The 14707-nt window shown below is 39.7% G+C and overlaps 1 protein-coding gene across 3 annotated transcripts in view; it reads right to left on the bottom strand.

Annotated features, from left to right (window-relative positions):
* Positions 1 to 14439, bottom strand: part of LOC135541629 (uncharacterized) — a 39730-nt gene extending 25291 nt beyond the window's left edge. For all 3 annotated transcript variants that reach the window (XM_064967942.1, XM_064967943.1, XM_064967944.1), the window contains exons 1-4: positions 14108 to 14439; positions 2708 to 2821; positions 2367 to 2429; positions 1184 to 1354 (exon numbers count right to left, since the gene is read on the bottom strand). In XM_064967942.1, the coding sequence (XP_064824014.1) occupies positions 1184 to 1354; positions 2367 to 2429; positions 2708 to 2821; positions 14108 to 14140 (381 nt within the window). In that variant the 5' untranslated portion in view covers positions 14141 to 14439. The remainder of the gene's footprint in view (positions 1 to 1183; positions 1355 to 2366; positions 2430 to 2707; positions 2822 to 14107) is intronic.
* Positions 14440 to 14707: the final 268 nt, after the last annotated feature.

The following is a 14707-nucleotide window of genomic DNA, read 5'->3' as shown; positions in this document are numbered from 1 at the left end:
CTAATGAATGTTTCATCAACTATGAAAACTCCGATCCTATGAAGGAAGTTGCAAGAGGAGCAGGCTATTCTTGATAATTATTAGAAACAAAATGAAAGTGTCTATTTCCAACGCCACTTCATTGGCTATTGGCCACCTTGGCTTAAGTCTTCAGTATTTCATAGTTTAAAATAGTTTTGTGAAGCACTCTAAAACAAATTACTTGAAAGTAAAAGTATTTCAAAATAGTACAATTGTTTGTTTTGTTGAAAGAAATCAACTGAGAAATTATACAATCAATCACTCTGATTGGGTCGAGTAATTTGTTTTGAAAAGGAGTTCATTTAATATTTGATACTGGATAAAACTACAGCCATACAGACACATTAAGCCAGCCCAAACTTCACAGTGTAGATGTTGGACAAGCATTCCCTTAAGAGACAGGAGTCACTTGAAGAGGGACCATTGTCTGATACCATCATCACAGGGTACCCAGAGACATACCGGGGCACCAGTCTCATGTCTGACCTTAATCTAACACTAATCTAATATAGACAAGATGATTTGCCCAGACTTACGGGCATTCTGAAGTGTGCATGCTTATGCTGTCTCCTGGGCCCTGCTACCTCCCCAAGCCAACTTAATAGATATCACATTGTTTTCCATGCTGTTAAACATATTCTGTTAACCCTGCCATATCAGGGGTCACAATCTCATTGAAGAAAGAATTCAATGCTAAATTGAATATTGGTGACTGTTCCTCTGTACTCTGTAAATTGAATTGATTTGAGGTCTGAGGAAGCTGGATTGATTGTATTTCATCCCTACTTTATCTTATCCCTACTTTATCTATTTAACAACCATGATCACTGAGCAGCTCAAAATGTTTAGAGAAAATAATATATATCTGAGCCATATTGTAATAAAGCAATGTGTTTAGAGTTATCATGTCCTATTGGAATTTAAGAAACATTATTAACATCACTGCATACTATTATGCCTTTTCAAATAGTCCAATTTAATAAGGCTGAACTTCATGCACCAACCACCCAAGCAGTGTTTCACTTTGTTTACTTCTAAGAGGTAATTATGCTGCCATCAATAAAAGTTGAAGTCTGGCACAATCCAACAGACCTTTGGAAGAGATTTAGCTAAGCCTATTCCCAGACTAGAGTAGCAATGCTCATAAGTAAGTAGCACACACCTCAATCTCCTCGTTGATTTCAGGTATGCAGTTGTGGGAGTAAAGGTTGTAAATGACCTTCTTCAGGGATTTGACATAGCGTCCGTTGTCCGACTTCATGACATAATTGAAGTTTGTGTTCAGAAGCTCCAGGATTTGTGGAAATGCTGCTTTCACATAACAGACTTCACTCTGTGGTTCAAAGGAGAAAGAAACCTATCGTCACTGCATTTTTTTAACACCGATTTCCATTGAGGTTTGAACCTCCTTTCCAAAGCAGACCTGGAAAGTCACTCATGACTCAACATTCATTTCCACTTAGCCATAGTGACTTTGCTTCCTGTATCACTAGCCTTAATTGGAGGTGGAGGAAAAGTTAGCGACATACCAACAGGTCCTTGTGGTTGTTTTTGACACAACCTTTAAACAGACCTTCACCATTTCAGAGACCTTGATAGCCCTTTCCTGCAGTCAAATGACCTAGTGGCCGCATGGGTGGAATGCTATCAAAATAATAAACCTTAGAAAGACCGGCATTTACATTTTTTTATGTCAAACAGTTTAGTTATATTTCAGTCTTCCATGTATATAAAGTATAATATTGGGATGCAAACTCAACACATTGAAACTCTATCTGACATGGTACAGGGGTATTATTTTCTGAAGCCCATAACCATGTGTGTGAGGTGTAAACTTTTGTTTCAAAGTACATTTGTTTAAGACTACCAAGAAACACTCTGTGTGACCCTGATTTAGCCCACTGCAGTAAACAGTTAACCCGTAAACCATTTCCTGATCAGTGTCAAGTTAAACTGGTGGGGGGCTTGACTCCGCACTGCCACACAGCTCTCTCTCTCTATCTATCTACTGTAACTTGGCACAGTTCAGAGGTATTTTCAAAACATTTCCCTTCCAGGGGATGAACAACCTGGTTCGTTCATGGCATTATATTTTTCTTCTAAATATAATTCAATTTTTGCGTAAAGGCTGGATGGAGCGAGAGATGTTATGAACTTAGACCTGTAATGTCAGAAGTGAGCATTAGTTTGAATCAGAAGGCCAGCCTGGCACATCTTGAAAGTACAAGACTATCTTGACAGTGACTGGTTGTGATGTTTATGGTATAATATCCTTTATGTGCACGCATCACTCATATGGTGTTGTGAAAGTTGTAATTACAGTGTAGTAGGAAGGAAATACTCACCAAACTCTGGAGCTCAGTAAATACATAGGTTATTGAACAGCCATTCTCCAACTGATTGTCAATCTGTGTGGTAAACAAAGATCCAAACAGTGAAATGTGGAACTCAGTCATGCAGCCATACAGAATTCACGGCTGCCACATTTTGTGTGCGGGTCACAGAAGGAAAAATCCTACATTTAGATAATACATTAACTAACTTGGGAGGAAACATTTCATTAACATCAATATGTTCAGGCATGAGTTATATGACAGTTTGAGTGATTGAAAGCAACTGTCTCAAGTAGATTTTTTTGTTTGGAGTCTATCCTTGCATGATTAAGTGTGGTATGAGGTGACCTCACCAGGCGATTGAGGTTGAGGAGGTGACCCTTTGTCACAGAGTGCTGACATGGACCAGGGACGCCAGCCCACGCCAAAGGGAAGCAGAGGAGGACGACGAAGCACAAATGCCTAGCCTGAAATGAACAGAGCAGTATTATTACATAACTACTGCTACTACTACTACATAGTACTACAACAACTTATATTTCCACTACAACTACTTCTTAGGGATATACAGGTCAAAGTTTAGTTCACACTGAACCATATGTTCCCATAAAGAACAGCAAAGATCTAAATCGGGTTCAATATTGTTCATTAATGAGTTGCAAAATGTTAGGCACAATAGTTACTTTTATCCACATGTGATAACTAAATTACATATTAAGTATATACAATTCTAGGTCACATGGGGTATGACACATTTTTGGATATGTCTTCAAATTTGATAGTCAATAAAATCATGCTAGTTTAATTTAAAATCATATTGTATCTTGTTTAGTTTTTTCACTTTTCATACTGAAAGTGATTGTAAAGTACTACAGTATCTCTGCTGCCAATTCCCATACTCTTGCAGATCACTGGTTATAAACATCTGGAAAAGTGAACAGCTAACAGTATATCCTATCACATCAAAAAAGAGTGAGAGAATACAAATGATTTGGTTCTACCTGATTGAAGACACTTGTTTCAAGAAAATGTTGTCATTTTTACAACTTGTAATTTAAATTAATATTATTCTTTTTTACAAGGACGTAAAGATGTAATCTTTAACAAATACATGCACACGCACACATGCGCACACACACGTACACGATACAATTATCATTAGGCTTATCAAGTCTGAAATTTTCAAGTGGAAATTACAAACTTTAGAAGCCTTTTTAAAACATTACATTACAAGTTCATACCTGTCGGGGGGGGGGTGCTGCAGCACCACTTGCAAAATCATAAGTAGTACATTTAAAAAAAATATGTGAATAAATCTTTAAAAAGTAGTGCACTGGGCCTTTACGCCAACATAGCCGTCTGTAACGCAGCCAAACATTCCCCAGCTTCCCCACCCCCACCACACACACACACACACACACACACACACACACACACACACACACACACACACACACACACACACACATCCTATGGCTATACAAGTTTGCGTTTCCTACAACAACAGGAGGATCAAATTACGATACGGCATTTGTATTTTATGGTTATTCTCCCCAAAATCATGACCAGATGGAACCTGTGGGCTTATTTATTTTCCTTTCTTTCACAGCAAAAGCGGCATATGTAATTGATAGATTGATATGTTTCGCAACAGTATAAAATGTTATATGGATTAATGCCATAATAATAAAAAAATAAAAATATTGAAATAACATGTGTTCATCAGAAGATGTTGCCTCCATAGATTCCGTCATGGCCTTAACCATACACCAGAGAACACTTCATTTCAAGACATATACAGACATCAGACACTGGTCACATTCATCCCATCTTTGTAACAGAACAGAAAAAAATCATCATGTGAATAAAATCTTAATGTACACATTGGCTAGCACCGTGGAGGCCAAAAACAACAGTTATTGATGGGTGGGTGTTCTAATGAAACACTCCAACAGCACTCAAGTATTTTTTATTTCAATTAACTCAACTCATGTAAACACCCTGCTTCCAATATCCCAACAATATGAGCACAGTTATTTGTTTAATATGAAGACCATTTGTGACCCACTGTATAAAACAGGACTTTTGTTGAAAAAAAGTACATATAGAGATTTTTGTTACAATGACGGCTTTCAAATGAATGAATTATGTATTTTCATTAAAAAATCAAATGCAATAATAATCTAAGAAGATTAATGTAATAATAAAATAATATTATTACTACATCTTGAAGCTGTTTCCTGTAGAGAGGAATTCCAAGACTTGCCTTTCTGAGAGAACAGTATATCAAACAATTATAAAAAGATAATTCTATTAGTAGCGTCCGTTAATGTGGAAGAAATGTTTAGCTTTTAAATTGAATCCCTTTCAAATTCATATACAGAGATATGGATCCAAGGAATGACCATGCATGATATCACCACTACAGTTAAATACATGTTTTGAGGCTATACAGTTTGTTTACATGTATTTTGTTTACAAACAAGATTATATTTTGGGTTCTGATGGGGTACAACAGTTACACTAAGTTCATGTGGCATTTATTTACAGTGCCTTCAGAAAGTATGCATACCCCTTGACCTATTCCACATGTTGTGTGTAACAGCCTGAATTCAAAATGTATTAACTTCATTGGGATAGGGGGCAGCATTTCACTTTTGGATGAAAAGTGTGCCCAGAGTAAACTGCCTGCTACTCAGTCCCAGATGCTAATATATGCATGTTATTAGTAGCGCTGGATAGAAAACACTCAAGTTTCTAAAACTGTTTGAATAATGATATATGATTATAACAGAACTCATATGGCAGGCAAAAACCTGAGAAAATCCAACCAGGAAGTGGGAAATCTGATGTTGGTAGTTTTTCAACTCAGCCCCTATTGAAGATAGGTGGGATATTGGACACGTTGCACTTCCTAAGGCTTCCAGTAGATGTCAACAGTTGTTTATTTCAGGCTTCTACTGTGAAGGGGGTGAGAGGGGAATGAGTCAGAGGTCTGCCAGGAGCCACGAGCTCATGACGCACGGTCATGTGAAAGTCATGTGAAAGTTACCTCGCATTCCATTGCTTTTCTACAGACAAAGGAATTCTCCGGTTGAGACATTGAAGATTTATGTTAAACATCCTAAAGATTGATTCTATATTTTGTTTGATATGTTTCTATGACCAGTAATATAACTTTTAAGACCTTTCATCTGAACTTTCCGCTGGATATATGGACATAAATGATTAACTTTATCGAACAAATCAAACATTTATTGTGGAACTGGGATTCCTGGGAGTGCATTCTGATGAAGATCATCAAAGGTAAGTGAATATTTATAATGCTATTTTTGACTACACAACATGGCGGATATTTCTTTGGTTGGTTTGGGCTCTGAGCGCCGCACTCAGATTATTGCATGCAATGCTTTATCTGTTAAGTTTTTTTAAATCTGACACAGCGGTTGCATTAAGGAGAAGTTTATCTAAAGTTCCATGTATAATAGTTGTATCTATTATAGTACATGTTAGAATCACCTTTGGCATTGAAAACAGCTGTGAGTCTTTCTGGTTCAGTCTCTAAGAGCTTTGTACACCTGGATTGTACAATATTTGCACATTATACTTAAACATTCTTCAAGGTCTGTCAAGTTGGTTGTTGACCATTTTCAAGTCTTGCTACATATTTTCAACCCGATTTTTAAGTAAAACTGTAACTAGGCCACTCAAGAACATTCAATATTGTCTTGGTAAGCAACTCCAGTGTATACTTGGCCTTGTGTTTTAGGTTACTGTCCTGCTGAAAGGTGAATTTGTCTCTTAGTGTCTTTTGGAAAGCAGACTGAACTAGGTTTTCGTCTAGGAATTTACCTGTGCTTAGCTCTATTTTGTTTATTTTTATCCTGAACAATACTCCCTAGTCTTTTGCCCCAAACATAATTCTTTGTATTCATGACATGAAGTTCATTTCTTTACAACATTTTTTGCAGCCTCCAACTCAATCATCAAGTTTGCAGTCGACACAACCATAGTAGGCTTACCAACAATGATGAGACAGCCTACAGGGAGGAGGTGAGGGCCCTGGTGGAGTGGTGACAGGAAAACAACCTCTCCCTCAACGTCAACAAAATGAAGTAGCTGATCGTGGACTTCAGGAAAAGGCAGAGGGAACACACCCCTATCCACAATGACAGGACCGCAGTGGGTGGAAAGGTGGAAAGCTACAAGTTCCTTGGCGTACACATCACTGACGATCTGAAATGGTCGGTACAGGTGCACCAAAGCTGGGACTGAGAGACTGAAAAACAGCTTCTATCTCAAGGCCATCAGACTGTTAAATAAACATTACTAGCCAGCTACCACCCGATCACTCAACCCTGCGCCGTAGAGGCTGCTGCCCTATATACAGTAGGGCAAAAAAGTATTTAGTCAGCCACCAATTGTGCAAGTTCTCCCACTTGAAAAGATGAGAGAGGCCTGTAATTTTCATCATAGGTACACTTCAACTATGACAGACAAAATGAGAGAAAAAAAATCCAGAGACTCACATTGTAGGATTTTTTATGAATTTATTTGCAAATTATGGTGGAAAATAAGTATTTGGTCAATAACAAAGGTTTCTCTCAATACTTTGTTATACACCCTTTGTTGGCAATGACAGAGGTCAAATGTTTTCTGTAAGTCTTCACAAGGTTTTCACACACTGTTGCTGGTATTTTGGCCCACTCCTCCATGCAGATCTCCTCTAGAGCAGTGATGTTTTGAGGCTGTTGCTGGGCAACACGGACTTTCAACGCCCTCCAAAGATTTTCTATGGGGTTGAGATATGGAGACTGGCTAGGCCACTCCGGGACCTTGAAATGCTTCTTACAAAGCCACTCCTTCATTGCCCAGGCAGTGTGTTTGGGATCAGTGTCATGCTGAAAGACCCAGCCACATTTCATCTTCAATGCCCTTGCTGATGGAAGGATTTCACTCAAAATCCCACGATACATGGCCCCATTTATTCTTTCCTTTACACGGATCAGTCGTCCTGGTCCCTTTGCAGAAACCAGCCCCAAAGCATGATATTTCCACCCCCATGCTTCACAATAGTTACAGTGTTCTTTGGATGCAACTCAGCATTCTTTGTCCTCCAAACACGACGAGTTGAGTTTTTACCAAAAAGTTATATTTTGGTTTCATCTGACCATATGACATTCTCCCAATCTTCTTCTAGATCATCAATGCTCTCTAGCAAACTTCAGACGGGCCTGGGCATGTACTGGCTTAAGCAGGGGGACACGTCTGGCACTACAGGATTTGAGTCCCTGGCGGCATAGTGTGTCACTGATGGTAGGCTTTGTTACTTTGGTCCCAGCTCTCTGTAAGGTCATTCACTAGGTCCCCCCGTGTGGTTCTGGGATTTTTGCTCACCATTCTTGTGATCATTTTGACCCCACGGGGTGAGATCTTGCGTGGAGCCCCAGATCAAGGGAGATTATCAGTGGTCTTGTATGTCTTCCATTTCCTAATAATTGCTCCCACAGTTGATTTCTTCAAACCAAGCTGCTTACCTATTGCAAATTCAGTCTTCCCAGCCTGGTGTAGGTCGACAATTTTGTTTCTGGTGTCCTTTGACAGCTCTTTGGTCTTGGCCATAGTGGAGTTTGGAGTGTGACTGTTTGAGGTTGTGGACAGGTGTCTTTTATACTGATAACAAGTTCAAACAGGTGCCATTAATACAGGTAATGAGTGGAGGACAGAGGATCCTCTTAAAGAAGAAGTTACAGGTCTGTGAGAGACAGAAATCTTGCTTGTTTGTAGGTGACCAAATACTTATTTTTCCACCATAATTTGCAAATAAATTCATTAAAAATCCTACAATGTGAGTCTCTGGATTTTTTTTTCTCATTTTGTCTGTCATAGTTGAAGTGTACCTATGATGAAAATTACAGGCCTCTCATCTTTTTAAGTGGGAGAACTTGCACAATTGGTGGCTGACTAAATACGTTTTTGCCCCACTGTACATAGACACTGTACATAGACATATAATGACTGTTCACTATAATAATGGAACACTAGTCACTTTAATGTTTACATACTGCTGTACTCATTTCATATGTATAAACTAAATTCTATTTTACTGTATTGTAGTCAATGCCACTCTGACAATGCACATCCTAATATTTATATATTTTTAAATTCCATTATTTAACGTTTAGATTTGTGTGTATTGTTGTGAATTGTTAGATATTACTGCACTGTTGGGGCTAGGAACACAAGCATTTCGCTACACCCACAATAACATTTGATTTGAAACTCAACTGTTTTAAAGTCAACATTTGCCTCATGGTGAAAGCCCTGAACGGTTTCCTTCCTCTTTGGCAACTTAGTTAGGAAGGACGCATATTCCCCCTCAGGAAACTAAAAAGATGTGGCATGGGTCCTGAGATCCTCCGACCGCAAGGCACTTCAGAAGGTAGTGCGTACGGCCCAGTACATTACTGCCATCCAGGACCTCTACTCCAGGCAGTGTCAGAGGAAGACCCTAAAAACCCTGATCAAAGACCCCAGCCACCCCAGTCCTAGACGGTTCTCTCTACTACCGCATGGTAAGTGGTACTGGAGTGCCGAGTCTAGGACAAAAAGGCTTCTCAACAGTTTTTACCCCCAAGCCATATGACTCCTGAACAGGTAATCAAATGGCTACCTGGATTGTTTTCATTGTGCCTCCCCCAACCCTTCTTTTACGCTGCTGCTACTCTCTGTTTATCATATATGCATAGTCACTTTAACTATACATACTACCTCAATTTGTCCAACCAACCAGTGCTCCCGCACATTGGCTAACTGGGCTATCTGCATTATGTCCCACCACCCGCCAACCCCTCTTTTTACGCTACTGCTACACTCTGTTCATCATATATGCATAGTCACTTTAACCGTATCTAGATGTACATACTATCTCAATAAGCCTGACTAACCGGTGTCTGTATATAACCTTGCTACTGTTATTTTCAAATGTCTTTTTACTGTTTTTCTTTACTTACTTACCCACACACACACCTTTTTTCGCACTATTGGTTAGAGCCTGTAAGTGAGCACTTCACTGTAAGGTCTACAGCTGTTGTATTCGGCGCATGTGACTAATAAACTTTGATTTGACTGGGTGTATTGATACAACAACCAAAGTGTAATAACTCCAGCATGCTCAAAGGGATATTCAATGTCTACCAATAGGTGCCCTTCTTTGCAAGGCAATGGAAAATCTCCCTGGTCTTTGTGGTTGAATCTGTGCTTGAAATTCACTGCTCGACTGAGGGACCTTACAATTATCTGTATGTGTGGGGTACAGAGGTGATGTAGTCATTTAAAAATTACTTAAACACTATTGCACACAGAGTGAGTCCGTATTTAAACTTGCCATAAGGTTGAATGCTTACTGACTCAAGACATTACATGATTTACTAATTTGTAAAAATTTCTAAAAGCAGAATTTCACTGGAATTATAGAATATTGTTTAAATGTAATCCATTTCAAATTCAGGCTGTAACAAGTCAGGGGGTGTGAATAATTTCTGAAGACACTGTATATTCTTCAGGAATCAATAGGTGTATATATCATTAATTTATGAGTAGACAATAGTATGTAGCAACTGCTGATTTCCCTTAAGGTTTGGGTGCATTTTCTGACATTTGCGACAAATGCACTGTTTGACGGAGAGCATCATATTTTGAACACAGAATATTTAGAATCATACGATAGCACCTATGTATCATCCAAGCTCACTTTAATCCATTTTACAAAAAAAGGACGATACAATCATTAATTTCTTCAATTTGCTATCGTACCCAGAATCTAACAGAACAGTTGAAAAATGTTGCATTTGAAAATGTGACTGTCTCAGCTCCGTACATGACACCCTTCTATTGGGGTTAACGCTGTTGCATGTTTCAGAATACCCTGTGTCTGAGCAGTTGGAGCCAGGTTCCATACCACAGCGCCAGGGAATTCCACCCAATAGTACAGGAAGGGAAAGAAGGAAAATAAATAAAGGAGATTATTCAGTCCATCTTAATGCTTATCAATCATCTTCACTGTGAAAACGCTAGCAAAAAAATGCTTTGCTTTTAAGGATTCAGACATAATTCACATCTTCAGTCATAGTAACAGACACCAGATTGTGGCAAATTGTTGAACTTTTCATGCGAATCATTGATCCCATAGATGTAGACATGCCCTTGGAATTATCATATTCGTGTCCGGTATCTGAAATAGGTCAAAATTAGACGTTCATCCATTTTCTCAAATGTAACATTTCAAAGTTATTGCAAAAGTCAAATTTTGAAGTGTTTAAGGTTAAGTTGAGGCATTAAAATCTCAAACAACTTTCTATCACTGGGATGGAACTTGAAACCTCTATATATTTTCCACTTCACAGTAACAGCAGACATTTGACGAACTGACTTGTTGGAAAGGTGTCATCTCTGATGGTGCCACGTTGAAGTTACTGAGCTTTTCAAAAGGACATTTAATGCTAATGTTTGTCTATAGAGTTTGCATGGCTGTGTGCTTGATTTTATACACCTGTTAGCAATGGGTGTGTCTGAAACAGCCAAATCCACTTATTTTAAGGGATGTCCACATACTTTTGTGTATATAGTGTATTTAACCCCTCATTGTTGTCACTAAACAGTCTCCATATCTACACTGAACAAAAATATAAACGCAACACGTAAAGTGTTTGTCCCATGTTTCAAGAGCTGAAAGAAAATATCCCATATATATTCCCATACACTTTATATGTTCCATACACATAACAGTTTATATCTCTCAAATTGTGTCCATAAATTTGTTATGTGGACACCAAAGAACGTGAAGCTCTCAAATCCCTGTTAGTGAGCATTTCTAATTTGCCAAGCTAATACATCGACCTGACACATGTGGCATATCAAGAAGCTGATTAAACAGCATGATCATTACACAGGTGCATTTTGCCAATAAAAGGCCACTCTAAAATGTTCAGTTTTGTCACACAATACTATGCCACAGATGTCTCAAATTTTGAGAGTGTGCAATTGGCATACTGACTGCAGCTGTTGCCAGAGAATTGGCAGTACGTCCAACCGGCCTCACAACCGCAGACAACATGTGGCATTGGGTGAGCAAGTGGTTTGCTGATGTCGGGAACAGAGTGCCCCATTGTGGTGGTGGGGTTATGGTATAGGCAGGCATAAGCTATGAATAACAAACACAATTGTATTTTATCAATGGCTCCCCCTGCAACTGGATCCTGGACTTCCTGTCGGGCCGCCCCCAGGTGATGAGGGTAGGTAGCAACACATATGCCAAGCTGATCCTCAACACTGGAATCCCTCAGGGGTGCGTGCTCAGTGCCTTCCTGTACTCCCTGTTCACCCACGACTGCATGGCCAGGCACGACTCCAACACCGTCATTAAGTTTGCAGCCAACACAACAGTGATCACTGACAACCTGATCACTGACAACAACGAAACAGCTTATAGGGAGGACGTCAGAGACCTAGCCAGGTTGAGAGCTTCACGTTCTTTGGTGTCCACATCACAAACAAACTAGAAGGGTCCAAACACACCAAGACCGTTGTGAAGAGGACACGACAAAGCCTATTCCACTACAGGAAACTAAAAATATTTGGCATGGGTCCTCAGATCCTCAAAAGGTTCTACAACTGCAACATCGAGAGCAACATGACTGGTTGCATCGCTGCCTGGTACGGACTGCTCGGCCTCAGACCGCAAGGCACTACAGAGGGTAGTGCGTACGGCCCAGTACATCACTGGGGCTAAACTGCCTGCCATCCATGACCTCTATACCAGGCGTAGTCAGAGGAAGGCCCTAAAAAGTAGCAAAGACTCCAGCCACCCCAGTCATAGACTGTTCTCTCTACTACCGCATGGCAAGTGGTACCAGAGCGCCAAGTCTAGGTCCAAATGGCTTCTCAACAGTTTTTACCCCCAAGCCCTAACACTCCAGAACAGCTAATCATATGGCTACCCCCCCCAACCTCTCCACCCTCCCGACTAACCGATGCATCCGCACACTGACTCTGTACCGCTACTACCTGTGTATAGCCTCGCCACTGTTCTTTTTGACAGTTTTTTTTACTTTTTATTTCTTTACTTATTTATTGTTTACCTAATACCTATTTTTTTACTTAACTGCACTGTTGGTTAGTGCTTGTAAGTAAAGTAAGCATTTCAATGTAAGGTCTACCTACACCTGTTGTGTTCAGCGCAAGTGAAAAAATACATTTTGATTTTATTTTATTTGAATGCATAGAGATACCGTGATGAGATCCTGAGGCACATTGTGAGGCCAATTTATTTTAAGGTATCTGTGACCAACAGATTCATATCCTTATTCCCAATAATAGGATATCCACAGATTAGGGCCTAAGGAATTCATTTAAATTGACTGATTTCCTTTTATGAAATGTAACTAAATAACATCTTGAAATTGTTGCATGTTGCATTTATATTTTTGATCAGTATACTTCCATGAATTTTTCAACTGGTACCCGGGGACCTTCAGGCGAGTCTTGTGAGGACTGTGAGTATTCTAGAACAAAACAACCTACATCTACGTGTTCATGAGAGACTCGTCTGTCTTTTGTAGGCCAAACCGTTCGATAGATAGAGACTAGTGTGTGAGAAGAACAATTTTAAGGACGTCCCATGGTCTGACAAACACTGCCCTAGCTCTGTCACCTTTCAACACAGACGTGAGACATAGCCGGATGTGGTGGATTGAGACGCATCTAATGCAAAACAGCAGATATCTCTAACTTGAACTGATATATTTATTTTTATGCTAATTACATTTACACGGGGGCACGAAAATTGACCTTAAGGGGTTTAAACTTGTGAAGTCTTTTTGCAGGAAATTGACTAATTCCTTTGATGTGGCTTTTTGTCTGCTTCAATTACTCCTCTTTTCACAACCCATCTCCCCATCCATCCCATTCACGACGGTCATATACATGTATGATACACCAAGAGCCTGGCCGTCGGGGGAAAACGCAGCACCCCCACCCCCAAACTACTTCCTGTGGCTGTGAATACCAACAAGAACCACAGGAGAGAGAGATATCTGCTGAGCTTAGCAAATAAGTTCAAGAAGAGACATTTAAAAAAGACAGTGTTCTTATGTCATCCTAGATGTTGTCTTTTCAGTGTGGTACTGTGTGTTTTAGCTGGGCCACAGAAGTTGTTTCATAAACCTGTGACGCATCCCAAGGTCATTTCATAAGCAACAAAAAAATGCTTCCAATATTTCTTCTCACTGCCTAAGATCCATTGGCTACACTGGGTGTGTTTCACAGTACAGACTGGAACCATCGATCTTCTTCACAGTAACAGTAACCACTCTCTGTGCATTGCCTAGGCTACTACAGTAAATGCAGTTAATTACAACTCAATAACTGTCTTGTCAAATTCACACAAAGTATAAAATAAATAAAATAAACTTGCCTTCAATCAAGTCAAAGCATCACTCTCTGTGTGAATTGCAAACTTAGACCTTATACTCTAAACAAGATCCACAGCCATGATGAATACGTAATTTAAAACAAATAAATACATGTCATTAATGTCAATAACAAATGTTGATAACAAAATATCTAGCATTCAGCATTCAGCTTAAGATTTCCAGCCCATAATCTTTGCCCTCAACAAAGAAAGCTTGGAATGATACAAGTTGACATCAGAATAAGATGCCCAAAATGCCAAAGTTCCAGAGTGGGGGACCTACCTTGGCTTTGTGGGCTGGTTTGTGTGTGTTCATCTGGCTGACCTAGGCAAGTAGAAAAGAGTAGAGTCCACTTTTAGAGTCATTGGAGCAAAGTTCCTTTCTCTGGTGGTGATTCAATTATTTCCCACTTGAAGTGCATAACGATGAGGAGAAAAGAGAAGGGAAGAAGTGACACCAAATGAGGGAAAGATCAATGTCCGGATGTTGACTGACAAGAAGTTCAGCTCTGCTTAGCCATATCTGTCTTCACTGACTGAATGACTGAGCGAGTCTGAGTGTGGATTGGGTTGTGGGTGTGGGTGTGTGTGTGACCGCCTCTCCTCACTGGTACCTCATTTAAAAAAAAATGTTTTTTGAGAGGCAGTATTAAAACCACTCCTATATCTCTCTGTCTTTGTCCGTCCCCCAGCCACACTCTCTCTTTCTCTCTCTTGTTCCTCTTACTTGCTCTCTCATTCTCAATCTCCTCTCTTTGTAACTTGCTGTCAAAATCTACTGTATCAATCTCTCTTTCTCAAGTCATACTTTCCTTGACACATGGAGCGGTGCCCCTGTTGAGCACTCATGAAACCCAATGCAGTGAGAGTCCTATCAGATGTC

This window comes from Oncorhynchus masou, chromosome 6, assembly GCF_036934945.1.
Source record: "Oncorhynchus masou masou isolate Uvic2021 chromosome 6, UVic_Omas_1.1, whole genome shotgun sequence".
NCBI lineage: Eukaryota > Metazoa > Chordata > Actinopteri > Salmoniformes > Salmonidae > Oncorhynchus > Oncorhynchus masou.
This window is presented reverse-complemented; position numbering and strand designations above follow the sequence as displayed.